The following is a 26,561-nucleotide window of genomic DNA, read 5'->3' as shown; positions in this document are numbered from 1 at the left end:
TTTTGCCTTTTTGTTAGCCTTTGCAAGAGTTCTTGAAAAGTGTTTATCAAGTTGCAAAAACTACCAAAAAGTGTTTAGGAAAGTGTCTTTTGTATTGACAAGTCCCTTTCCTAAACATCTTGCCATTGGTTGGAAAGGTCACACTTTCTGACGCCATCGGGAAGTGTGCACCTACTTTCTGTACTATCTCCAGCTGGCAGTCGACTGGCTCACTCTCAAGAGAGCCTGGTATCTCTACTAGGTCCCTGGGTTTGTTTCATCTGCAATACTTCAAACAAGACACCTGCAATACTCAAGTAGAAAACCCGGTACCTTTATGAGGTCCCTAAGTTTGTCAAATCATCAAAACTACAAATAACAACATCCATATAGTTTGACTAGATTTGGGTGCTGTAAACTAGAGATCATACCTATCTCATTTACAAACTCGCGGTTCCCTTGTTTTGATTTGGATGAAAGCTGCTTTACAGCAATAGCTGTACCATCCAGTAGTGTACCCTGCTTATTATTTAAAAACAAAGAAGAATAAACAGGTCGTGGTTGTTTATACGTAACATCCACTTCTAGATGTAGTAGCTAAACGAAAAAGGGGGTCAAGGTAAATGGTTGTACTGTGCCCTGCAGTGGACGGAGGACCTATAGTTTTGCGGATGGTTTCAATTGAACCCACCTTTTTTATTTTTACTGTAGTAATATGTGAAAAAACTTTAAAAGTATACTCCATCCGTTTCAATTTGTTTGTCTTACTTTCCTTTTTGGTCAGTTTCAAAAAGAATATCTTTCCTTTTTTGGCAACTCTTTAAAATCTTGGATTTTCCTCTGCTTGCATGTGTATATAAATGACTGCATGGGATGAGGCATTGGTATGTGGAGAGAGAGAGTAGAAAGCTTGTACTAATCAGATTGAGATGCACCTTGTAAACGGAGCCAAAACCACCTCCCAATTTTATTTGCAGCATCAAAGTTGTTTGTCGCGGCTTTGATTTGTATGATGGTAAATATACCAGTCAGTAGATCCAGTCCTCTTAATTCTGTACATTTGCCGCATAGAAAGAACATTTAAAATGTGTTAACACTTCCATATAATGTGGAAAATCGTGTACTTGTATGAAATGCACATCTCCATAATGTTCTTGTTTTCAGAATCCATCATTTTATTTTGATAAGAACTTTTCAGGAAATCATGGAGAGCACACTATGGTAAGTTCTGTCTATTTAAGACGTAAGACACAAAATACGCTGGTCATCTGTAGCATCACCTTCTTCCTTTGATATCCTGTTTCTGCTTCTCCTCCAAGCAACAAAGAATATTGTAAAAAGGAGAATTAATGAGGACGCCACTGCTCCAGCAATGATGTCAGTCATCTTTTTGTGATTTGAATGGGGCTTGAAATCTATGATATAGAAAAAGAAAGAGGAAGAGTGTTAAATGAATTTACATTTGTTTTTATACTTTTAATCTTAAAGTGATTTGAAGAAAAAGATGGTCTTTTCTCAAGGCTCTCTGAGAATAATTAACATGTGGAAGCAGTATCACAATTTCATCATGTAAAAGGTCACAAAAGTAATAGAATTAAGTGTCTAAGGAACATAAGAGAGTCTGTGAAAGAGAAATAAGTGAACCAAAGGGTAATAGTAGTTTTACTAGCTTCAAAAGAGATGGCAGAAACTAAAGGGCCATAGCTTCCTCTTCTACGGACAGCTGTTGTTCCTTTCCCAGAATACTGAAAGTGCACTTCTAGAATGCCATCTTCTACAGATGCATTGAACTTTCTTGTCCAAGCTTTATCAACGCCTCCAGCAGCAGTTCTAATGTCAATCCAGTTTAAATTGTTAGCAAACAGCACCTAAACCTGGATTCAATACTCAGATTAATATTTAATTCACCTGAATATATAAATCAAACATCCGTTTACCGAGACTCTGGAAAGATCGGTTATCTCTCATAACAATCTCTGCAAAGTGCAGTGTCACAGTGTAGTTTCCATTTGCTAAACAACGTCCACAGTAAGTTAGAGATAAAGCAGAGAGCCGAGCTGTCGTGTACAGTTCAGAGTTATGTCCCTTAATTGAAGATACATTAGTTGCCTTGTACTCATTCAATGCTATGGGAAGATACCAGAAGTCCCTTGTATTGCTGGATCCCCAGCTCTCTTTCCAGTAAACAAACTTTGCAGCACCTGCAGAATCTTCATCTGCTTCGTAAGTGGTGTCCCCTATTGTCACACTCCCTCCACCACAATTTATGTGCACCGAATACCGATCTGTATATAATTAAAACAAATTATCTAGCATGGCCTCTATGTAACATGACAGACACAATAAGAAACGAATTTTCAAGTGCTCTAATGCTTAGATAGAGAGAGAATGAATCATAGTCTTGTAGAAGGATAAACTTACTCTTTGAACAAGGATTACTTGACAAGCATTTCTCAAGTTCTCTGTATCAAGTTGGAAAGAGGGTCAGAAGGCATGAAGCAGTTGATAATTTTCTCAAGAGAAAAACTATGCATCAAGTGTCCTATAAGACGAGTCAAATTAGTTGTGACTTTCTTGTTGAGTTATAGCTTTTGAACAAGTTTCTTATAAGAAGAAGGAAATATAGCTTAGAGATAATAACAGCTGGTGTCCCAATGACAAAAATGAGTGGGAAGAAGACCTAAGGTTCAAGGATCATACAGGGTTTCCCGACAAGTAGTTGGCATGGAGCTTTCGTTAAAGTTGTTGTAAGATAGATCTATGACACTGCAAATGGTGCATACCAAAATCAACAAGTGTGTTGCACAAAAAGAAATTCTTTTAGGATACTATATGCATGAAAAATTGGCATTTATGGGCTATATGCCCTTAGAATCTCAAGTTCTTGAGATGAAGAGAATCTAGCATTCTCATGGCATGAGTAGGTTATAAGCAAAACCATGCTAATCCAAAGTAATAAACTAACTATTCGGAATTTCTATTTTCGATCCAGTAAGTCTATTGGTTGTCAGGTACCTTGCCAAGCAAAATCTTTAATTCAACAGATATCAATTTGAACAAAAAACTTAAAAAGAAATGATTCAAGCTCTAAATAACCTATAAAATGTCAGAAACTGAAATTTCTTTGCATTAAATGTGTTTGAAGACTCAGCTCATTGGCATCCATGTCTCAGGTATAAATTTTATCATATTGTATATCAATCAAGGAGAAGAAGTTTGCTTTGTTGAGAATTTACGGCCGGCATATAGTCAGGGAGGCTAAAAGAAGAATTTAGAGTATGATAAATCAGTCACTTACAAGTTCTTCAGTTTGTCCAGGCGCTCCAGATACGGGATCGGTCCTTCAAGCCTGTTGAAGCTTAGATCTCTGCCCAAAATGAAAACCAGAAAAAAAATACTACACCAACTTGAGAACTAAAGCATGAAGAATGTTTTAAAGATTATCAAAAAAAGAAAGAAACAAATCAGAGTGAAGGCAAACTTACATAATTTTCAATTGATGCATATTAGCTATGTAAGAAGGAATGTTCCCTGATAAATTGCAGCTCCTCAACATCCTGCAGTCACAACAGCAAAGAGAACACTTTCAACAACTATTGGAAACATTAATGTATAAAACCAAATTCAAGAGAATTACTTACAATTTAATTAGGGCTGTCATTTCTCTAGTGGTGGAAATTTTGAAGCACTTCCAGTCAAGTCACTAATTTTTCTGTAAAGACATCATATCAATATTAAATCCCAACCAAATGAAAGAAAGTATGCAACCAAGAAAACAACTCACAATTCGTTCATTCCAGTCAAGACAGAAATGTTTGGTGTTACAGGTCCTTCAAAACCCGAAGCTAGAATCTCTCTGTTAACAAAGCATGAAGTCTGATTTAATTTAAATCAAACTAGAAATTACTAGGTTTTACACATCAAATAGTGTGAAAATGCTCACAATGCAGTAAGGTTTTTCAAACTCTCAAAGCTAGGAAATATTCCAGTGAAGTTGTTACCGCTCAGCCTACTGCATTGATGCCAAAAGGGAAAGAAGGAGAATTCAGAAAAAACAATAGGACCTAGAGGAGGACATTATATCGAAAGTATATTGATCAGTAGTACTTACAGTTCTGTTAATTTTGTGAGTTTATTGACTTCCTCGGGCAACTTACCTGTGAGATCATTATAACTGAGAATGCTGCACAAAACAAAAGGCAACTTACTTTTCAAGATATTTTAAAAAGAACTCATTTCATCTAAAGGAGGCTAGTTAGCAAGGCCTTACAGACTCTGCAGATTAACCATATTTCCGAGTTCTTCTGGAACAGTTCCATTAAACATGTTATTTTCCAAACTCCTGAAAGTTTTGCAGTCCAGCTCAATAATGTTAAAATAAAGACTCTTTATCCTCGTGAGTGTGGTGAAATTCAAGAGAACATACATATAAACTAGTGTAGTCATCTTTCCCAAGTATTTAGGAATCGTCCCAGAGAGTCGATTCACCATCACAGACCTGCAAACCACGAATTATTGGATAGTTTAAATTTTAAAGGGACTTTTTTATGTAATTTCTGAAGTATTAAGTGCAATTCAAGTGCAGCTCCACATATATTCCAGTTTGATAGATGCTCATTCAGGGGGAATAGTACCACTCATATAGTTACGCGAGACATCACTGCAGGACAGATGTTGAATAATATATATATCTCAGGCAAAGGATAATCAAAATCATTATTTGGTTAAAAAAAAAAAAAAACTCCTAAGAGTTTGAAAATATAGATCCAAGTCAGTTAAACATTACATCGTCTCGAGGTGAGGTAACTTGACCAGGGAGGGAGGAAAAACACCTGCAAGATCTTGTCCTTTGAGTAATTTGTTAACATTAATTATAAGAAGTGTTAACATTATAATTTGAAATCATGTTGCTTTACATTATCCAAATATGAAAGCAATGATTGTTTATTAGTTCAAAATTTTCAGATCCCGGCCCGTGTGGTAATCAAACTGATTCCAGATAAATAAACAATGTTTTTCCTCCTTGCTCGAAGTCACGACCATAGAGTTGGAGGTGGAGGGTGCTTATTGTCGGAATAAGACGAAAAATATTGGGGCAAATAAGAAGAACCAAAATTTATAAAGAAGATAGTCTCACATGGTTTGTACATGATCAGGGGTAGAGCAATTGCAGGTTACATTATTGACATACGTCGATGTATTGTCAAGTTTTGGTGTAGTCCAATTTGTGTTGCCATTACAAGGATTCAGATGAAAATTCCAGTCCTTTATACCTAACTGCTCCGCTATTTCTATAAGAGCATTCTCTGCAAAACCATAAAATTAGTAGTACACAACCAAAACAAAAGATACGTATCTCTCATTTTAGATTATAAATTTCTTTTTAGAATATCATCTTCAATAGTTTAATTACAATCACGGAAATTAAAACGAAAACGAAAGGGATAAGGTAAACGAAAAAGCAAGTTATATCGACAAGAACATTAATATAGTAGTACAATCATCATTAAAAAAAAAAAGATAAATGCAGTATTATACGACTTGGTTTTGCTTCATAATATATGATGTTAATTTGACATTAACATTTCTACGTAAAAATAAAAAACAGTCAGTAACTAATTGGAGATGTGCGTTGGATTATGCTCTAATCAAGATTTCTGGCTGTTAATTGGGAGGATTAATCAATCATATTTTTCCTTTTCCAACTTTAGAGTAATATCAGAATCCATACTTTTCAAGTATTTTTAAGATCACTAGTATCTCGACACGTGCTTTGCACGTGTATCCCATGTTATTATTATTATTGAATTGTATATTTATAGCTAATGTTATACACTAGAATTATTTAATTGAGCTATATATATTAAATGTTAAAGATATCAAAAAAAAATAAACGTAATTACATATCCTTAAACTCTCAGGAATAAAGTCGAAATNCTTTGCACGTGTATCCCATGTTATTATTATTATTGAATTGTATATTTATAGCTAATGTTATACATTAGAATTATTTAATTGAGCTATATATATTAAATGTTAAAGATATCAAAAAAAAATAAACGTAATTACATATCCTTAAACTCTCAGGAATAAAGTCGAAACACATTTTATGTTATGTTCTTACTTATTACGATATATAATGTAAATCTATATTTCAAAACAATAATTATAGCCTTCCATTTGATTCGATTGATGATTTTTCTAGGAGAGACCATGAGATCAAACTGAAAGCTTAAATTGGAGAATACAGAGGATATATCAAACAACAGTTTGGTGCTAAGCACAAGGCTATCAAGCTTTCTTACCTGTCAAATAGATTTCTTAGTTTATAATCACACTCACATGTCTGGATAATTGTCTAGAGCACATATTTTTATCTAATCGAGAAAAAAATAAAACGATCGTTAACCAACCAAAATCTTAAAATTTTGAGAGATTGGTCATTAAAAGTGAAGGAGGGGAAAAATAAATAAATCATACTACACCTATTTAACATGGATTATATCACTACATCACCATCTTATCATATGGTCAATAGTTTTTATAGGGGGGAAACTCTTAACATAAAATAAGAGGTAAAGTATAAATTATTTATTTATGTACCGCAATAAAAGATATAAGAAACTATACATAATTATTATTATTAGCAATAATTATTAGTATTAGCAGAGAAAAATCAAAAGCCAAAAACCATTTAAACTGAAAAGTAAATTGACTATTAGAAGATGAATAATCATCCACTCTTACCCTGTATTATGCTCTGCTTAAATTAAAATTAAATGGGAGTTGGATAAGTTATTGCAATAAAATTATCATTTAATAGAAGTTTTATTAAAAGAATAAATTGCAAACATTCATTAGAGAGGAAGATGAAAAAAACATTGTATGCATTAACTATCATGCCAAATTTATTTAATCAAAAAAAAANGATAAGTTATTGCAATAAAATTATCATTTAATAGAAGTTTTATTAAAAGAATAAATTGCAAACATTCATTAGAGAGGAAGATGAAAAAAACATTGTATGCATTAACTATCATGCCAAATTTATTTAATAAAAAAAAAATTAAATACTTTAATTTAATATAGGGATAAAATTGTAATTCAACTTTTTACTTAAATTCTTCCGACTTATAATAATATATGACTAGTAACTAATAAATGAATGAATGAATATGAACAAGTTGGTAATGTTTGTTTGGCAGTGGACCCGCTTTCGAAAATGAAAAGCGCCAAACAGGACCCATAAGATATTCATTTTCTTAAGGGCACTGTTTTCAAAGACGTACAGTATTCACGAATCTTATTCTAACTAATAGTACTATTTCTATAATCCTAATTTCTAACCTAATCTACTTCGCCGGGCACAGATTAGATGCTGCCGTCGCCGCTCTCTATCTCCGGCGATGAAATCTCTCACTTCCACTTCAGCTCTACTTCTTTCTACTTCTCCGTCGTCTTTACGATCTTCTCTCTTACCAAGTCTTCGACCTCTTCTTTATCGAGCTCGCCTCCGCAACAAGCTTAATCTGGTAATTAACTTAATTACTACGTGTTTTAATCTCATTTTTAACTTAAAAACCTACCTACATGTACTGGAATGAAAACGAGTTCAATAGAGCTGAAATATGTTATCTTACTCCTGTTATTGATTTTGTAGAGAAGATTGAGAAATGGAACTTGCCGGGCAGAGTTTGCAAACGATGTGCCTTACGCCGCTGCTATTGGTGCTTGCATTTTGAGCTCGTGGGTTTTCCCGACTACTTACACGGAGGAGGACGATGGTGAATCCACAATTGATTCTGCTGATGCGAGGTTTGCTGTCATGGCAATTATCAGCTTCATTCCGTATTTTAATTGGATGGTGAGATTTTTTCTTAATCATCATTTGTTCTAAATTGGAATATAGGCGTTTAGGGTTGAGAAAGGTGAAGAGTTGTTGTTGTTTGGAACCATTTAGGGGATTCATATAGCTAAGTCCAACTAACTTGGGATTGATTGATTTGCTGATTTACTTTGTAGAGTTGGGTTTTTGCGTGGTTGGATACTGGGAAACCACGTTATGCTGTTTATGCTCTTGTGTATTTGGCTCCATATTTAAGGTAAGGAGCTCTTAAAACTTTAGTTTTCAAGGTGATGTTTTAATATCATGTCTTGTCACCACCCTGAATGTGCTTTAAGGAATGTATTGAAGTTTGAACTAGCAGAAAGAAAAAAACACATAGAGTTCTATCTTGTCATCTATATTACAAGAATCCTTCACGAGTTGTGGTAAATGAAGGATTGTACTCTATTTCCATGAATGACTGCTTATCCTTCTTGATTTCCATGTTAAGCTTCCAACTCTGATATGATTGTAAGATTTAAAGTTTATTGTTGGAAGACAATTACCCCTAATTATTGGACTAGAAAGACTTGTAAAATTTTAAAGTTCACTAATTAGTCTCAGGGTTGGCCAAAGGATTTTAACCAAGGAACTTGAAAATATGCAATGAAATGGTGCTATTGAAGCTTGCATGTGCGAACCCCTACAGATTTTGAACCACTCTACAAAGACATCCTTTGTTCTTTTTGTCCTTTCTTGGTAACATCAGATTCTCTAGGGAGCTGGTATTCCCTGCTGCTACAAGTTTAGGCAAAGGCATTATCAGCATTTTTTGATGTTTAGTTGAGTCATTTTGCCTTGATATTTATAACCAAGCATTTCAATCTTATGCTCTTTTATCGTATGCAGCACCAACCTGTCTCTATCTCCTGAAGATAGCTTTCTACCCATTGCTAGCATCCTCTTGTGCATCTTCCACATTCAGGTATATATTTACAGTCTATCTGAAACTCTACAAATCAATTATGCTTGAGGTTCTCTGATATGAACCTGGAAAGCGCAGCTCACAGGGTTTATTGCGAGCAGACTAGAGCATCTAATCGTAGTTTTTGTTTCCGTTTTTGTTTCTTCCAATAGTGGGAGTTCTTGAATTCTATTTTTAGTAAATTTTTCCTGTTTCCTTTTCTTTGTAGATTCTACTTAATATATTGTTTAGTAGATTTGGGATTTGCTTTTCCTTGTTTTTACTTATTTCATTTGTTGATTCGGATAGGGATGTAATAGTAATAAATACTTGCTGGCCTCATAGTTTAGGGGGAGACGGACTACTGCAAATACAAACAAAATTGTGATGTTAGAGATCTTATGGTTAAGATCGAGCTTGAAAACTACTTTAAAGCTTGAAGTCTTCATGATAATTCTTTTCTTCCTTTGATCTGTATATCTTTGGTTATATCTTGTCATTCTATTTAGGGTCAGAGATTCTTTTTGTTCTTCAATTCCTTCAGTTATTTGTATAAATTCCATTTCATTATTTAGTTTATTACTCCGCTTTGTGTATCCTGAAATGTATCATCCTCATTGTAAGTTTCATATTGTTCCAGCTGGAAGCATTCCAAAAAGATGGAAACTTTCAGGTGTTGGATAAATTTACGGAGACTGGAACTTCAATTGCTGGGAAGAAAGATGTAAGAATGTCAGAAAAGGTACTGACCGTGTGAAGCACTTATTGACAAATGTAAATGATTTAGAAGTTTATCATTCCTATCTAATTTTTCAAATTGTCATGAAGGAGGAAACATACGATCTTAAGAAGTTGTCTTCAGCAGATGAGAAAAGGAGTTGGGAAATTTCTAGAAGACCTGAAAATCGTGAGCACTTGAATGAAGATGGAGAAGATCCTACTTCAAGGAAGCATTAATTTGCCTGTTTAAGGCTGAGTTTTGACGGGTCTAATGCCAATCCTTGGAAGGAGCACAATCATATACTGGTGTGTAACTGTGTAGGTAGTTCACTGACCAAACAATAAGCATCTTCTGTACACAACGGATTGATCTTATCGTTCTATGATTCAACTCTACACCAAATATCTGAATGGTCTCTTATCAAAATTTCGACCAGGGCCTACTTTGTTTTTGCAGTTGTAGAATAATGACTGCCTTATCTGTAAGAGTGTACTGTGGGTTTCCTCCCCTCATGCTGTTTCTCTTCCTGAGTTCTATGTATCAATTGTAGTTTGTATTCTCAGTATTTTTACGTTGAACAGAGGTTCATGCTGTATTGGCAGGTCTGAGCTCATAAATTGTGTACCATCCTGAAGAATTTTCGTCAGTGTAGGCAGAACATTATTTATCACAATTTCATATTATGAATAAGGTTTTATGTGTGATACGTGATGGTGTTAATGTTATTTGTTAGGATCCAGATCTTGATTTAAATGTTGTTAGGAAGCACATTCACGAGCTACTAATATTTTGTTTTTGATCAAAATATCGTTCATCATTTACTTCCTCATCTTTTGAAGTGAACTAATGGTCCCCTTTTGTTCACACTTGGTATTATACCAAAGTAACGAATATTAGACATGTACGATTTCATATATTATATTTTAACTTTTAACCATGATGAAGTAGAATTATTTTTATTTTTCGTTTAATTTAATATGAATTTAGCCCCACTTTCCTTTTCTAAAATCAGCGGCCTACCTGGCAATTGGCCTCAACTCAACGAAGTTTTGTCAGTTATATTCGTTAAAACTTTTCATAAAAGAAGAAGACGAAGAAACCCTAAAAAGAGCTTCAATGGCGGGAAGCAGTAGTGGGAAGCTGATACAAGACCTTATATTGTACGCTGCAAGCGCAGCATTAAGCATGGCTGTGTTATTTGTTGGGCTTCGTCATCTCGACCCGAATCGCGAAGCTTCTAAGAAAGCTATTGAATCCCGCAAACACCTCTCCAAACGCTTAGGTCGCACTCTTATTTACACCACTCCCTATGAGGTATACACATCTAATTTATTTTTGACAAAAACGAAATTTTGTTTCTAGTGTCATTTGTAAAATAGAAATGATTTGCAGGATATGATAACTGGGGATGTTGTGAATCCAGACCACATAGATGTGGAATTTGATTCGATTCGGGGGCTGGATGGTATTAAGGAAACTTTGTTTCAGCTGGCCATTTTACCTCTGCGAAGGCCGGAGTTGTTTTGTCATGGAAAATTGCTTGGTCCAATGAAAGGGGTTCTATTGTATGGACCACCTGGGACAGGGAAGACGATGCTTGCGAAAGCCATTGCCAAAGAGTCTGCTGCTGTGTTCATAAATGTCAAAGTTTCTACTCTAATGAGCAAGTGGTTTGGTGACGCCCAAAAGCTCGGTGAGTCTTTCACATTTCCTTTGCATAGCTAAGTTTGTTAGCTTTCTGATTTTGTTTTAATTGAAGGAGCTATTCCAATTTGCCTTTACAGTTCCATGTGGCACTGAAAGGAAGAAAACAGAAAAACTTAGGAGCTTTTGCAGGGTTTAGGTTTAGCATGCAACATGCTATCTTCCTTCATAAGTGATTGCTAACAATTGCAGCTAATTCTATAGTGGGAAGGAAGAAGAAGAAACTGGATAAGACTAGACTGCACCTTTATTTTCATACTATGTTGGCATTTACTAGCTTTAATGTCCAATTTTCCATAATAAGCATATGACCTTTGTTTCCCTCTTCTTTTTTCTATTTGGCAGTTGCTGCTGTTTTTAGCTTGGCCTACAAGCTCCAGCCAGCTATAATATTCATTGATGAAGTTGACAGTTTTTTAGGCCAGCGTCGTTCAACAGAGAATGAAATGCTGACTAGCATGAAAACTGAGTTCATGGCCTTATGGGATGGTTTTACTACTGATCGTGAGTGTAACATTCTGCATTTGGTTTCCATTTTGCCTTAACAAGTCCTGTGAATAGCTAGTTTCTTTTTCTCCAACTGCTCTTCATTGTCAAGTTCATTTATAATTCTAGCTTTACCCATGGAAATTAAACCAATTTTTGTATTTGCACATTTGTGTCTTCTTTGTTTGAAATATTTCTGTAGCATCCATTCATGGTGTTTTAAAAGTAAGCTACATACATAATTTAAAATGTTATTTTTGATTGATAAACAATTCTGTTTCAGTAGTTTACATACTACCTTTATGCTGTAGGACACAGACATATTTAGCTGCACTGGTAGCATGTCTTACTTTAGTACATTATAACTTATCCCTGGTTCGACATGCCATCCCCTTTTGCCTCCATGCTTTTTGTATGAATTGCTTGCAGAAAATGTGGCCCTGAAACTGATCTCTCCACTCTCAAACTCATCTGTTCTAAAGAAACTTAGGAAGTCTCTTTTGTTAAGCTTTCATTTTGACTAACATAATAGTCATTGATGAATGATATAGCACTTCTAAATATGTTGTTTGATGAATGCCATACCAGATATGAATTATGAGTGACAAGTAAATGAAATTTCCTTCTCTGCAGAGAATGCTAGAGTAATGGTCCTGGCAGCAACCAATCGCCCAAGTGACCTTGATGAGGCAATAATTAGACGCTTTTCTCAGGCATTTGAGATTGGAAAACCTTCTCTTAGTGATAGAACAAAGATACTGAAGGTAGTTTTGAAGGGTGAGAGAATCGAAGATAACATTGATTTTGATAGACTTGCTGGCTTGTGTGAGGGATACACTGGTTCAGACATTCTTGAAGCCTGCAAGCAAGCTGCCTTTATTCCTCTTAGGGAGTATTTGCAAGATGAGAAGAAAGCAGAGCAATCACAGGTGGCTCTCTCTCCCTCTAGATCAAATATCTGTGCATTTTGTTCTGACTTATAGAAAAAGACATGGTAACTCCTCAGTTACAGGCACCAAGACCATTGTCTCAGTCTGATATAGAGAGAGCATTGGCTGAATCAAAGAGGACCAGGGTTTCTGCTAAGAAACCAACTATTGTGAGCTTTCGGTTGGATGATTATGAGGTTCTCACTTATTCTTTTAGGTTATATCAAAATGTAAAGTCTGTTTGACAGATCATTGGTGTCTTTCTTCAAATAACAATATATTTTTCATACTTTCAGGATTTAGACTGAGACTGGCTCCAGTTGATGACACACTTGACATCCGTTGAAGATATCATTCTTTAGGCGTGGCCCGGCCCTTTTTGAATCTCAATGCTCTAACCTGTTTAGGAATTGGAAGATATATAGGTCATTTAACTTGCATTGTTTCAATGTTGTAAATACCATGATCAAGTAGTCATTGTTACAAGGTTCAGTTTAAATTTCTCCTCCACGAGCGTTTAGCTGCAGCACACTCATGTGGACGCATCCCCATAGTTTTTTTGAAGACTTCATCATGTAATATTGTTTGTTATTATAAAGGAATTGTCTTTGGAAATACCCCAATCATAGCTATTCCAGATGACTTGAATGACAGAAAGATACTCGAAATGCAGCTTTATCCCTTCTGAAACTAGTCTCCTGTGAATGACCTGACAATATTTTACTGAATTTATGGACAATTGCAGTGAATGGCGCTTTTCAAGTATAATTCTATCTCAGCAATTGTTACAAAGTTAATTTACTGGGTCTCTGTATACACACTCAGAAGTAATAAATAGGCAACAAGATGTTTAACTTTTATCCGTCTCTGAAATTGATCTATCAATGGGAAAAGGGCTCAAAATCCTCAGCTTAAAGCATAAATCCAGGCCAACTCCAGCAAAAAGGAAGATCAAAAGATTCTCCGAGACATAGACTGCGCCATCAAGAGCATGAGACCAGAAGCTGGCTGCATCCAACTGCAATGGTGGTCCACCTCCAAGTGTAGCAAGGCCTGCATTGAATGCAATAGAATCTTTTTAACCTTAAAAAAACAAATTATCGCAGAAACTTGTTTTGGAAAGACCAGGATAATATGTACAGACAAAAAATCCAGAATACTTCAATTTATCCCAAGGTAGTAAGATGGACGGAACTGAATATGTGTGCATCAATAGCAACGAAACAAAGAAACAAGCATCCGAACTCAGCAAGGAATAACCTTGAGAATATTGTTTCTCAGCACATTGAACCCGCAATCTAGCCAATCAATTACTACGCCAATTGAACCCTTCATTTTGATATGTATGCCTTGCGTAGCCCCATACTGAACCCTTGATGCTATAAAATCCTCAAGACTTTGACCTACTCCTTCCTATTCCAAAAAATTACACAAGAATATGGAAGGAGAAAGGCGACACATTACAATACTTAGCATGAGAGTAGTATACCTTTGACAACGCCAAATGCTGCAGATGTTCCTGACTTGAGTTGAAAATTATCCAAGTCTCTTCTTACAGCATAGCGGAAGGTTACACCAAACAAAGCACAACTAATAAATGTGATTGACAGAGGGAGTATTAGCTCAGAACTGCTGGAGATACGACTTAAGAAAATGGGAAGTCCTGCAAGTGTGCCAACAATTGCAGAAAGTGAAGCTGCTTTTACGGATTCTACTCTTTCCTCATCTCTATTCACTACATCTCCGTCTGTTGCATCTCTCTTTCTAGCATCACCACTAACGTTGAGGGAACGCTCAGCTTCTTCAATCATTGCTCTTGCTTCTAAAATATCTTTCTGGCATTCTGCAATCTTCAATTGCATCAACCAATCAGTACCTTAACTATTAGAGTGGACAAAAAGTTGATCAAGAAAAGCTCTAATGACGTCTTTAGAACATCTGAAATACTAAGAACAACATAATCATTCTTGAGACGTTTGGACACTTGAAGCACCCTCCTTTTGTAAGGTGCTAAAACATTTCAATCAATCATTCAACTATGCGTCAATCCCACAGTAAAAGATATCAGTTCTAAAAATCCTTTGTGTCCATTATGCTCTATTTACACAATGATCAAGGGCCGGGGGACAAGGTTCCTTAACGGTTTCCTGAAGTTAGACGTTCTGTAAGTCTCACTTTTATCCAACACGAGAACACAAGGGGTTAAAACATGATTTTTGTAAATTTGGACAGAGTTTGCTTCAGAGTCCCCTTTGCCCGGGTATGCCTTAGTAAGAAGTTCGTTTACAATCCCTTAAGACAATGCATTAGTTGTTTTGAGCATATAATCAAGTAACTCTATTATGGTCTCGAAAATTCATAGAATTTACATCTACAGACTACTATAAAGCCTCCAAGTATTTCAAATCATTGCTCTGGATTTTACCATTAAGCAATTGCAAATTTGCAATTCAAAACAATCTATGCATAATGACCAAAATGTAGGATCGAATAATATTCCCAGTCAATATAAAAAGAATATCCAAAACAAAGTTCTCCCTTTCTCTCAATATCTAGCTAGAATATGATACTATACATACTGAGATAACAGCATAACATTGAACAGCAGAGGGCTACCTATGCCCAAATGCATTGATTCACTTGTTCCTTTGTAAATAGAGTTATCCAGTCATATTGCGCATATGTTTACTCAATCGAATTGTTATGACTAGACGAAACAGTTGAAGTCCGAGGAAGAAGGGATAATAAAGATTTAATTTTTCATAGTGTTCAAGTCAGCTTTCACGCCCCTAAACTAATTCTACGCCATACCTATCTCATAACTCTATCTGGTCAACCACGGGTACCATATAACTTTATCCATCAAAGCTAAGACAGATGTAAAGAAATCACACACTAGTATTTTTGTGTCTGTTGAGATTTATACCTGACACCTGATCGCAAGTGTCGAATTCGCTGTTTACTTTTCGTAACATGTGTACATAAATTATATATCAACCAACAATTCAGATTAATTCTTCAAATATATAAAACAGACCTCAGAAGTTCTAGTTTCAAGCTGGGTGATATAATCCTTTAGCAATTTAGCCTCCAATTCTTGTCTTTCAATTTCAGCAAGTTCTTTCTTTGCCATTTCTACTCTCAGCGTTGCTTTCTCCAACCCATCAAGTAAAACCCTATTTTCTTCTCTCTTCAAAAGTTCCTCTACTCTTTCGTCCACTATACCAGTCAATGCATCCTTCAAATTCCCCATTTCACCATTTTCCGAGCTATTACTGCAATTTATGCTTAGAAATTTTACCTGCCCTGAAAATGGAGCTGTGCTTGAGAAATTAATTGGGGGAAATGCTCTTCTGCTGAAGAGGATTTTTGGATATGGAGGTAATGAGGAAATTGATGTGCTCTTCATGCTCAGCTTTTCTTCTTATCCTCTTGATTCTTCAAAAATGAAAATTGATACAATATCTTTTTAATTTATTGGAATGTGTACAAGATATAATTTTTTATTTTTTTTTTGAAGAAAATTCAGTATTTACTCTATTCCTATGCTATCCCTTCATAATTGATGTATAAATAAGATAGGAAAAAACTCAAATATGTCCTTACCTTTGAGAAAGGTTTATTTATGTCAATCTATTAAAAAATTTAGCTTATTTATGTTATTTTTGTTTTATAAACTATGCATTATTTATTAACTGATATGACATATATAAATTAAATTTTTAACAAAGATATAGATAAGTCTTTTTTCAAAGTTCAATGATTTATTTGAGTCTTATCTCGTTAAGAATGATTTAATTAATGTCGTGGTTGAATCAGCGATGATAGCCCAACTCATTTAAGTATGTGGGTTACGAAGGAGTATGGCGTTAAAAGAATCTAACAACATCAGCAATCCACCAAATCATCCTGATTGGTATCCAGCCTTTTTCATCATATCATATGTTATTATAAGCATGGAGCTCAAAACTTAAAAATTGAATTACCATTTCACCCTTCAACTAAAAAAAAATAAAAACATTAATTAATAAGTTATTAAATAATAATGCTATCATATTAATAAATCATTATACTAATGCTAATAATCATATACAGTNAGCTCAAAACTTAAAAGTTGAATTACCATTTCACCCTTCAACTAAAAAAAAATAAAAACATTAATTAATAAGTTATTAAATAATAATGCTATCATATTAATAAATCATTATACTAATGCTAATAATCATATACAGTTAATTAGCCGTTCATCTTTCAAATTCCCAGAAGTTATGACCTTTCAATCTCCTATGCGACTATACATCTACTTAGAAATCGAAAGTCCGAGATAGATCTTCTTAGTAATTAGGATTCATATACTGGTTCAAACGCAAAATCTTCTACTTGTGGAAACGGTTCACTTCAAGAACTGGTATATTTTTATCCCATTTTCTTTTCTATGGTTTCTAAATTTATTTTTCCTTTTTCGGACTATATCACGTTAACTTATTTTTATTTTTCTCTCATGTTACTATGACTGTCAAAAAGTGCGCTTGAAGTACTTTTAAATGGCATCAAGAGGTTTCCAAATATTTGTCGCAAGGATTTTAAAATGGCTGAGCAAACGAAGCGTGAATTGCTAACCAGATGAAGGATGCGTCCAAATAATTTGTTATTTGGAAACAAAGTTGTAAGGACAGGTACATAGTTCTCTACTTTCTTTCTTTGTTTTTTTTTATTTATTTCCTAAGCAAATATATTGAAAAAAAAATTGAGTCTTTTTTCCTCCCGTGTGACTACGATGCCTAGAGGATAATTGTACTTTCCTAATTAGGCTTTGTTGCATATGGTGCTGCAGAAGTGATCTCATTAGTGATGACATAAGAAAATGATGGTTGCCATTGTATGTTTGAACTTGATGATTTCTTGTAGAGAATTCACTTTTTCAATCAACAACCTAACTTTTTTCCTGAGTTGTTGTGTGTCATGTTGTTAATATTAGCTTAAAATGAAATTCCTTTTAGATCCGTCTATTTAACTTTGCTTCATTGTTCTTTTTTCTACTTAACTCTGTTTTCAAGTAAACTTAGTATTTCCATTAGTGTGATTGATAATCAAGAATTTCACTATAAATTGACAGATGAAAAAAACCATTCTGATAATCATTTTCATCTCAACACTCTCTTTCTTTACAATCAAACACAATGTCTTAGACTTTTAGTTATGAAAAGNAATTGGAGTGTCACAATTAGTAGTAAAACAAAGAAAGAAATCTCAATTAGACATATTTTATTATTTAGTAGTATTATCTTTTAAGAAATAATATACTCATGGGTTACACGCGCAAAGCGCGTGCCCGGAAACTAGTATTATTATAAGCATGAAGCTCAAAACTTAAAAGTTGAATTACCATTTCACCCTTCAACTAAAAAAAAATAAAAACATTAATTAATAAGTTATTAAATAATAATGCTATCATATTAATAAATCATTATACTAATGCTAATAATCATATACAGTTAATTAGCCGTTCATCTTTCAAATTCCCAGAAGTTATGACCTTTCAATCTCCTATGCGACTATACATCTACTTAGAAATCGAAAGTCCGAGATAGATCTTCTTAGTAATTAGGATTCATATACTGGTTCAAACGCAAAATCTTCTACTTGTGGAAACGGTTCACTTCAAGAACTGGTATATTTTTATCCCATTTTCTTTTCTATGGTTTCTAAATTTATTTTTCCTTTTTCGGACTATATCACGTTAACTTATTTTTATTTTTCTCTCATGTTACTATGACTGTCAAAAAGTGCGCTTGAAGTACTTTTAAATGGCATCAAGAGGTTTCCAAATATTTGTCGCAAGGATTTTAAAATGGCTGAGCAAACGAAGCGTGAATTGCTAACCAGATGAAGGATGCGTCCAAATAATTTGTTATTTGGAAACAAAGTTGTAAGGACAGGTACATAGTTCTCTACTTTCTTTCTTTGTTTTTTTTTATTTATTTCCTAAGCAAATATATTGGAAAAAAAATTGAGTCTTTTTTCCTCCCGTGTGACTACGATGCCTAGAGGATAATTGTACTTTCCTAATTAGGCTTTGTTGCATATGGTGCTGCAGAAGTGATCTCATTAGTGATGACATAAGAAAATGATGGTTGCCATTGTATGTTTGAACTTGATGATTTCTTGTAGAGAATTCACTTTTTCAATCAACAACATAACTTTTTTCCTGAGTTGTTGTGTGTCATGTTGTTTTTTAGCTTAAAATGAAATTCCTTTTAGATCCGTCTATTTAACTTTGCTTCATTGTTCTTTTTTCTACTTAACTCTGTTTTCAAGTAAACTTAGTATTTCCATTAGTGTGATTGATAATCAAGAATTTCACTATAAATTGACAGATGAAAAAAACCATTCTGATAATCATTTTCATCTCAACACTCTCTTTCTTTACAATCAAACACAATGTCTTAGACTTTTAGTTATGAAAAGACAATGACAAGAGAAGAGTGATTTCTTATTCTTTCAATAAGTATGTTCAAGTGTGCACAATAAGAGTTCCTATGCCTCCACATATAATATTGATAGAGGCATACAAAAGGTTGTTATACCATAATTGCATTAACATGGGAGATTGATTATGGGAAAAGTTAAGAGTGTAAAAGTTATATTCATTATTATGATGTATGTAGTGAAGGATTAACTATATATACATCATAGAGAATATTCGGAGACATTCATATTAATATTTCATAATTAAAAATTAGTTGTTATTGCTTTTCTTTTATTATTACCTATTATTCAGATTTTTTTATGTCTAAACTATTGGGATATTAATTTTAAATTTACTAGTGAGGATTTTATACTGGCAATAAATTTTATATTGTAATAGGGAACAAACGTGCAACGCACGTTTCTAGAACTAGTATTATTATAAGAGGGAACAAAGAAAGTTAAAAGTTGAATTACAATTTTACCCTTACTATAAATTAACATGTTATAAAAGCATTTAATTATTTAGTTTAAATGTTAAATTGTATCAGTTTAATAAAAATGCAGATGACTTTTGTATTTTCTTTAATTATTTCTTAATTAAAATATAAACAAATAATTAAATGTTTGGAATGTGAACAGACATATTTTGATTGTACATGTATATGCTAGAATAATTACTGTCATATGAAAAGAGTGACCCCCCATTTATTTGATTAATGCCACTGATTTTATTTATTTGATTTATTATTACTAAGATATTAAAAATGTGATACTACATATGAATGAATTAGTAATAAATTATAAAGATGACTTGTAATTGCCTCATTTATTACTAATTACAATGATTTGTGTTTTCATCTTTTTAATTATTCATTCAAACTAGACTAGATTCCAAGTTCAAAGCAATAATTATTTGTGGTAATGTTACTTCTCTTATTAAGTTTAACTATGATTTTTATTTTTCATCTTTCCATCTATTTATATATTAAAGACTATTATTTAGAACTGAAAAATATAGAATTTAAACAGACATTTTTACTACTATTTAAGAACTAGTGATAACCATTGGAAAATGAAAGAAATTGCCATTCAACTGATAATAAAAAAACTATTCCATCTATGATAGGCAAAAAAGCCATGAAAAAATAGAATAAATGAGGTGGGTTGAAGAACTTTAAGACTTCTTTTTAGACATGCCAAGTCCTCATATCTCTTTTGATATATATACTCCTTCACGAAGATTATTGTTGTTTCTAATTTCTTTTGCATTTCTAATAAACTCATTGTGGTGTTGTAATCTTTTAGCTATTATTATGAGCTTTTGAAATAGATGTATGTATGAAGTTCAGTGTTTAAATTATATATCTGTCAGTTTTATATTTTAAATGTAATTGCTTTTAATCTTGTATAATTTTGATAGTACTGTCTTTTAATTTTAGAACCTTACTTTAATGTAAATATTTCACTCTATCGTTTCTCATTAAAATAAAATAGACAATCTTATCAATAAGTGTGCATGTATTTTTAATATTCATTTATGGCTATAAAAGGTTATCACTGATATTTAGATCATAAAAAAAGACTTATACAAAGTTAAAGGAGACTATATTATATTAATTAATTTCACATACTTTTTGCTTGATGCCAAATGCGAAATTCCTTTTTATTTATTTTTGTTGATACATGAAATATAAATGGTAAAATTAATATTGTTTATTTAAACATTTTCTATTTGATAGCACAATTTTAAATTATATAACAATAGTAAAAATTAAACGTGCAACGCACGTTGTCAGAAACTAGTGTCAAATAAAGGCCAAGTAGTGTCAATGTTTGGAGCAACTTCCATGATATACAATTCAAAAGATGACTCAGTTGTATATTCAGATGTTACTAACTGTTATTACTGTGGATGTGTGCAATTCTACATTGAAAGTCTAGTTTGTCCTTTTCCAATGGAAGAGACACAGAATGCAGCAAAGGAAGTTTGTATCAAAACAATTGAGTTAGAAATAACTTGTAAGAGTACTTTCTTTTCAATTTTTGTTTGTTATTTCAAATACACGCACATGCGAAGGATATCTTTGAACTATATTGCTTCTGAACTAGTTTGGTGCTAATAGCTACATGTAAAAGCGAGAGAGAGTGTGTAGATTCTAAGGTAGTCTAGATTCAAGTGCAAGCATTTGTTAACTTTGATATTTGAACTAGAATTGTTCCTACTCGACAATAGAATATAAAAAAACTGGAATCCATTGGAATATGTACTAAATGTTTTGATGAGAGTAACTCTTAGAGTTTATGCTTGCAAATGTATTTCTGATAATTGAATCTACAAGGAGCTTGGATAGATTGTTGACTATACTTTTCTCAGATTGTTGACTATTTCGTTTGTGCATAAAGCATTTCTGGCAGTCTAGTTATTTCTTGAGTCGAGTTCATATGACAACAAAGTGTGAGAAGTTGAAATCTATTTCAAATTTGTTTATATTTGGAAGAGTGTGGTCATGTTGTATTATTTTTCAATGATTTTTCTTTCCCGTTCTCTGCTTTGAACTTCTTTTGCAGGTTAGACGTCTAAATGTGTGAATGACCAACCACAAGAGTTTGGAAAGGAAAGTGTTGGCCAGCTTATCTTTTGCAGTTCTTAAGTTAGTTTCACATAGATTCCAAACAATATTCGCGGAAGCCAAGATTGGCTGTTATTTGATTCTTGTGAGTAGCAGCCTAGCCTAACTGCATTAATCACATTGTTGTATTTGATGATGCACCAACATTTACTTATCTTGTTTCTTCCCATATTGTTGAGTTGGAGGAAGTGGCTGCGCTTTAATTTGGTTTAGTGGGATAGAAGTATGTTATGGGTTTTATGAACTCTATAGCTTTAGCTGCAGCTACTTTGACGAATTCTCGATAAAATTCTCCAACTGAAGTTGACTCAACAACCAATGATGTACTGTATTAAAGAAAATGGGATTTACACAAATGCAAATTTGTGGTTGTTATTCACAATTCAATAAACAACAGGGCAACCCTCTATAACAATGCCTCTAGCTGTTGGACAAGCAGCATAAGGACATCCATCAAGATCATTTCCCCACCAGTTAATAGTTATGTTCTCCAAGCCCAAACACAGATATATAAGAACTGCCATAAATGCCAAACCAGCATCAAGTGCACCCGAAAGAACGTAGTTATGTCGTTGCCACCAATCTGGTCTATATCGATAAACAACAAAGCCAGACAAGAACCCCACGATGATCCAGGTTGTGTAGTTCACAGCCGTGGCTGGTGGCATCATCCCTGTTGCTCCTATTAGCACTGGCATGTTAATCAGTTTGATCCATTCTTGCTTAGGAAATGCCCTGGCTGCTAACCACACAAGTACCGGTGCTATCGCGCCAAATAAGAAGAACCAATTCACCATCCCATAAGTTCCCAAGTCTCCGAAAATCCTTCTTGGTGCAATCAAACCCCAAATCACTGATGCATCATAGAACACATGATCCGAAGGACAAGTCCACACCGTGTTGGACAATGTCTTGTCGCATATGTCTGGAATCGTTTCCATTAACCACCACGCTGTTCCCAAATACACAAACCCTGCTATTAGAGTACCTACTACCTGCAGTGTCCATTTTCTACTATTGTAAATACGTAAGAGAATCATCTATATTATCCATTATAGCGAGTAGCTTACCTGAGCCATAAACATTATTCTTGGAGGAATTTTCATGTAATGGCCAAGCTTGAAGTCTTGGAGGAAAGTTATAGCTTGAGTCATACTAATGTAACCATAGACCTTGAAGCACATGTTAGCGACCGGATATCCTGGATAAAGGTATCCTATGATATATTCCGTGATGACATTCAACCCTGGTGTCTGCAATGTTCAAAAATATATATAAGTATTTAAGTGACAGTTCTGTTACAGATAGTTGATTGATCCTTGTTACCTGGTTGGTAATGGCGGTGATGATTCCTATAGGAAGGGTAAAGAAAAAGGCAATGACACAAGCTAGAATAACTCCCCACCAAGGTAACTGAAGTTGTTCATTGTAATATTCACAAGCAAAGATAGTGAGTGTAATGTTCGCGACAAGAATGCACCAAAACCACCACTCAGGTACTTGGTTATACTTGCTCATTAGTCTAGTGTGTATGTCCATTTTCTGATCTTTGAAGCTTGATTTGCTCTGCTCCCATATCTCCCTGCAATCCATAAAACTCGTTATAACATTACTCTCTCTTTTTTTCATGTATAACTACTCTTATTTCTTACCTTCCGTGAAATAAGAGAACATGCATGACAGTAGCACTGAGAGCAGCAAAGCCAACTCCATAAGTAACCGCGAAGAATGTACTAAGATAAAGATGTCCTTGTCGCTCGTAGGCATCAATGTCAAGATGGAAATTAGAGTCAATTATACTTGATATGTTGTAAACTTGGCCATTGGAAGTGAACATTTCGTCAGAGAAAATTGGGAATGTTTTGGCTTTGAAGATATCTAACCAGTAACATATTGGAGTCAAAACATACATAACAAATATGAATCCAGCAGCAACATTAGCTGTAGCAAACCATGGGCTAGCTAATGGGCTTCCAAGGTAGGACGAAATAGAGGACCAATCAAGGCCTATAGCTCCAATTCCAAGCCCCTTTAGGCCCGAACCGAGTTGTTGGGCAAACACCGATTTTGGAAAGATCCAACATATCCATGACAAAGATGTCAACATTGAAAAGAGATATCCAGGGAAAATGTAGTATGCAAAACTGCAGATAAAGGCTACTATAAAGAACTGAGTACGCGTTAGCCCTCCTTTAGAACGTTCTTCTTTCTCGTGTAAAGCCCTGCAAATGAAGGAAGCTCTATGTTAAAACTAAAAAGCGCTGACAGATGTATAATAATATGTGAATAGTGAATTTGGCAATCAATTCGTGTGAAACAGAGTAGTCCCCTATGGGACATCACGGTCATCCTATGGTTATAATTTGAATCACAGTGTTACGAGTTTGAACTACAATTCAGTTCACTAATTTGTGGCAATTATTTACAAAACTTACCTGAATAATGAGACTTGGACAAGATTGGAAGGCCACCACATGGCTGCTGGCTCAACCAAGTACTTTCTGAAAATTCCAGCCCATCCAAATCCCAACACCTACCATTCAAAATATCTTATTAACAAAGTTTAAGTTATATACATCATCATCATCGTCAGTTAGTCGTTACGATTAATTACCTGTGTTGTGATGATAACAATAAGAGAAACAAAGAAGGTAATGTCTTTCTTATAAAAGACTTTAACAGCAGTGACAACATGAATAGCATAAACAGTTCCAGCACCAGAATTTGCAAAAATGGTGATGAGGACATGTTCTTTAACATTAAAAGGGCCTGGATTCAAAGTGAATTCCCATTTAGATCCTTGCAAAAATACCCTTTTTGTTATCTTTGCAGCCATAAGTTGACCCAAAGGAACCACAGCTATTTGAGCTGAAATTGCTGTAATTGTCAATGGCTCTGTTCTGTACCAAAAAAATTGGTTCAGAAATGATAACAAAACACAAGAAAGTGTCCCTAAAAACCACATTCGAAAAGTTAAAACAGGTAATGAAGGATCATCAGTTGTTGGAACAGTAAGAGCAACTTGTTCGATTGGAGAATTTTCGTCTTCATCATCCTTGTTGACTTTAACATTAGAGCTTGATGCAATGCCATGATCAAAATTGGATACTACAAAACAGAGAGAGATTTCAGTTTTGGATCTGAAATACACCTTTCGGATCCTTTCATAAATGTTGTTACAACGTGTTAGATCCTATAAAAACTGATTCGTTTTTTTAGGATCTAATATCGACATTTTTAAAGAATTCAAGCAACAAAGAATTAAATTGTTTCGGAGAAAAATGAGTCTTACACAGAGGAGTCTTGATTTCTGATGCAGATTCTTCCATTGGTTGAATTTTTTTCTTTTTTCTTTTCGTATGTGACAAATGATATATATGAATTATTACCTCTTACCTATATATTTGCATTCAAATTTTGAAGAATCTTTTATTTTATTTTATTTTTGTTTCTGTATTATTGGATTAGGTGAATGCTTGAATAGTACAGAGAGAGAGAAGAGCCAATGGAAAATGGTGGTTTAGATTCATTAGAATTTGTATTTAAACGTGGAAGAATCTCTCTACCTAACACGTAACACGATAGGCTGTGAAAATAATCTTTTATAGAAATACATCGCAAGATCGCATACAATAAATATTACTATACAGATCAAGCAACTTTAACTTTAAAAATCCACTTTAATCATTAATTAACTAAATTATAATCATGCACATGTTTAGATTCATTTTAGATCATATATATAAAAAAATTGAAATAGGGAGAATAATTTACTATGTTGATACTTGATAGTGTAACAAATAGATGGTTTGAAGAACGGTAGTATCTTTTCTTTGAAAAGATGCATGAAGGTGACATTTTTTCTTCACAACTAAAAAACAAAAAGTTACAAGTAGTATATTGTTATTTGGATCAAGTTCTGCCACGTCATAATGCTTCAACATAATTCATAATTTTGATGATATAATCAGTTTAATATCAAAAATTTTAAAAATTAAACACATCTAATGCAAATTATGAATTTGCTTTTAATTATATCTTGTCTATATATGCATGTGATTATGACTGCTGTGGTCCATCATAATTACTTACCCAACTTGTATTTTGTTTTATTTTTGTGACTTGAAAACGACCACCTAAATAAAAATTTTTAAAACTATATAGTATATATGCATATAGACAAAAGTCGAATTGACTTAACGAAATTTCAAAAAATAACTGTATCCTATAATTTCAAATTCCATATAAAAAAGTCTACGACAATATCTTGAAATTTCAATAACATGAATAAAAACTAGACTATAATTGGCTATTTATCGAACGTGTACAATTCAAAATTTTCATTAACATTATTTTTATAAAGACTTATCAGAACAAAGGAAATTTATGATCATTTATTTACATTAGTCAATGAACTATGTATAATATCAAGATGAATCGACCAAATGAGTTTTGTTTTCTATGATCGATTAAGAGTTAGATTCATCTTACATTAATAATGTTTATGTTGAACGTCAAAGTAATTGTAATCTTAGTCATGTGCATTAAGACTTGAAATGCATTCAATTTTATCGTCACTTAAGCCTTAAGGTGTGGTAAAAGTCTATTCATATCAGAAATTTCTTTCCTTCAGTTGCAATGTGTAAAACACTTCACTTTTTATTGGATTTGTAGTTCTTGATTGTTGAATTTTATCGTTTTTTATTTTATTGTTTTCAATAATCTAAGTATATTGTTTATTATTTTTCAATTATCATTCTCTCCGTTGTACGTGGATATGGTGCACTTTCTTTTTTAGAAAACAGCCTCAAGGTTTGGTATGTTTTTGCTGTATGTTCCCGTTGAGCAACTC

General features: G+C 33.7%; 4 protein-coding genes and 1 pseudogene across 6 annotated transcripts; 2 read left to right on the top strand and 3 right to left on the bottom strand.

Moving 5' to 3' along the window:
• Window positions 1-91: 91 nt before the first annotated feature.
• LOC107028063 lies at window positions 92-5,471 on the bottom strand (annotated as a pseudogene).
• A 1,738-nt stretch (window positions 5,472-7,209) lies between these two features.
• Window positions 7,210-10,195, top strand: LOC107026770. The gene is made up of 6 exons (XM_015227850.2): window positions 7,210-7,511; window positions 7,640-7,843; window positions 8,002-8,081; window positions 8,714-8,789; window positions 9,409-9,510; window positions 9,597-10,195. Exons 1-6 carry the CDS (start codon window positions 7,386-7,388, stop codon window positions 9,723-9,725), a joined length of 717 nt encoding a protein of 238 aa, XP_015083336.1. The 5' UTR covers window positions 7,210-7,385; the 3' UTR covers window positions 9,726-10,195.
• A 212-nt stretch (window positions 10,196-10,407) lies between these two features.
• On the top strand, window positions 10,408-13,240 carry LOC107028760 (ATPase family AAA domain-containing protein 1-like). 2 transcript variants are annotated; one of them, XM_015229945.2, is made up of 6 exons: window positions 10,408-10,803; window positions 10,882-11,182; window positions 11,539-11,697; window positions 12,313-12,608; window positions 12,686-12,805; window positions 12,905-13,240. In XM_015229945.2, exons 1-6 carry the CDS (start codon window positions 10,606-10,608, stop codon window positions 12,914-12,916), a joined length of 1,086 nt encoding a protein of 361 aa, XP_015085431.1. In that variant the 5' UTR covers window positions 10,408-10,605; the 3' UTR covers window positions 12,917-13,240. The 2 variants fall into 2 exon arrangements, with proteins under 2 accessions (XP_015085431.1, XP_015085432.1); XM_015229946.2 differs by having other exon boundaries at window positions 10,415-10,803; window positions 12,692-12,805; window positions 12,905-13,220.
• Window positions 13,241-13,304: 64 nt separating this feature from the next.
• Window positions 13,305-16,085, bottom strand: LOC107028761. 2 transcript variants are annotated; one of them, XR_001457875.2, is made up of 4 exons: window positions 15,646-16,085; window positions 14,098-14,458; window positions 13,869-14,021; window positions 13,521-13,661 (listed from the first exon to the last, which is right to left on the bottom strand). XR_001457875.2 is itself a non-coding variant. In XM_015229947.2 (3 exons), exons 1-3 carry the CDS (start codon window positions 16,015-16,017, stop codon window positions 13,459-13,461), a joined length of 936 nt encoding a protein of 311 aa, XP_015085433.1. In that variant the 5' UTR covers window positions 16,018-16,082; the 3' UTR covers window positions 13,305-13,458. The 2 variants fall into 2 exon arrangements, 1 of the variants encoding a protein (XP_015085433.1); XM_015229947.2 differs by lacking the exon at window positions 13,869-14,021 and having other exon boundaries at window positions 13,305-13,661; window positions 15,646-16,082.
• A 5,922-nt stretch (window positions 16,086-22,007) lies between these two features.
• Window positions 22,008-25,233, bottom strand: LOC107028474 (oligopeptide transporter 7-like). Its single transcript, XM_015229549.2, has 7 exons — window positions 25,002-25,233; window positions 24,324-24,817; window positions 24,145-24,242; window positions 23,362-23,931; window positions 23,036-23,291; window positions 22,780-22,962; window positions 22,008-22,704 (listed from the first exon to the last, which is right to left on the bottom strand). Exons 1-7 carry the CDS (start codon window positions 25,036-25,038, stop codon window positions 22,093-22,095), a joined length of 2,250 nt encoding a protein of 749 aa, XP_015085035.1. The 5' UTR covers window positions 25,039-25,233; the 3' UTR covers window positions 22,008-22,092.
• Between the last annotated feature and the right edge of the window lie 1,328 nt (window positions 25,234-26,561).

The sequence above is a fragment of the Solanum pennellii genome, chromosome 8 (assembly GCF_001406875.1).
Source record: "Solanum pennellii chromosome 8, SPENNV200".
NCBI lineage: Eukaryota > Viridiplantae > Streptophyta > Magnoliopsida > Solanales > Solanaceae > Solanum > Solanum pennellii.
This window is presented reverse-complemented; position numbering and strand designations above follow the sequence as displayed.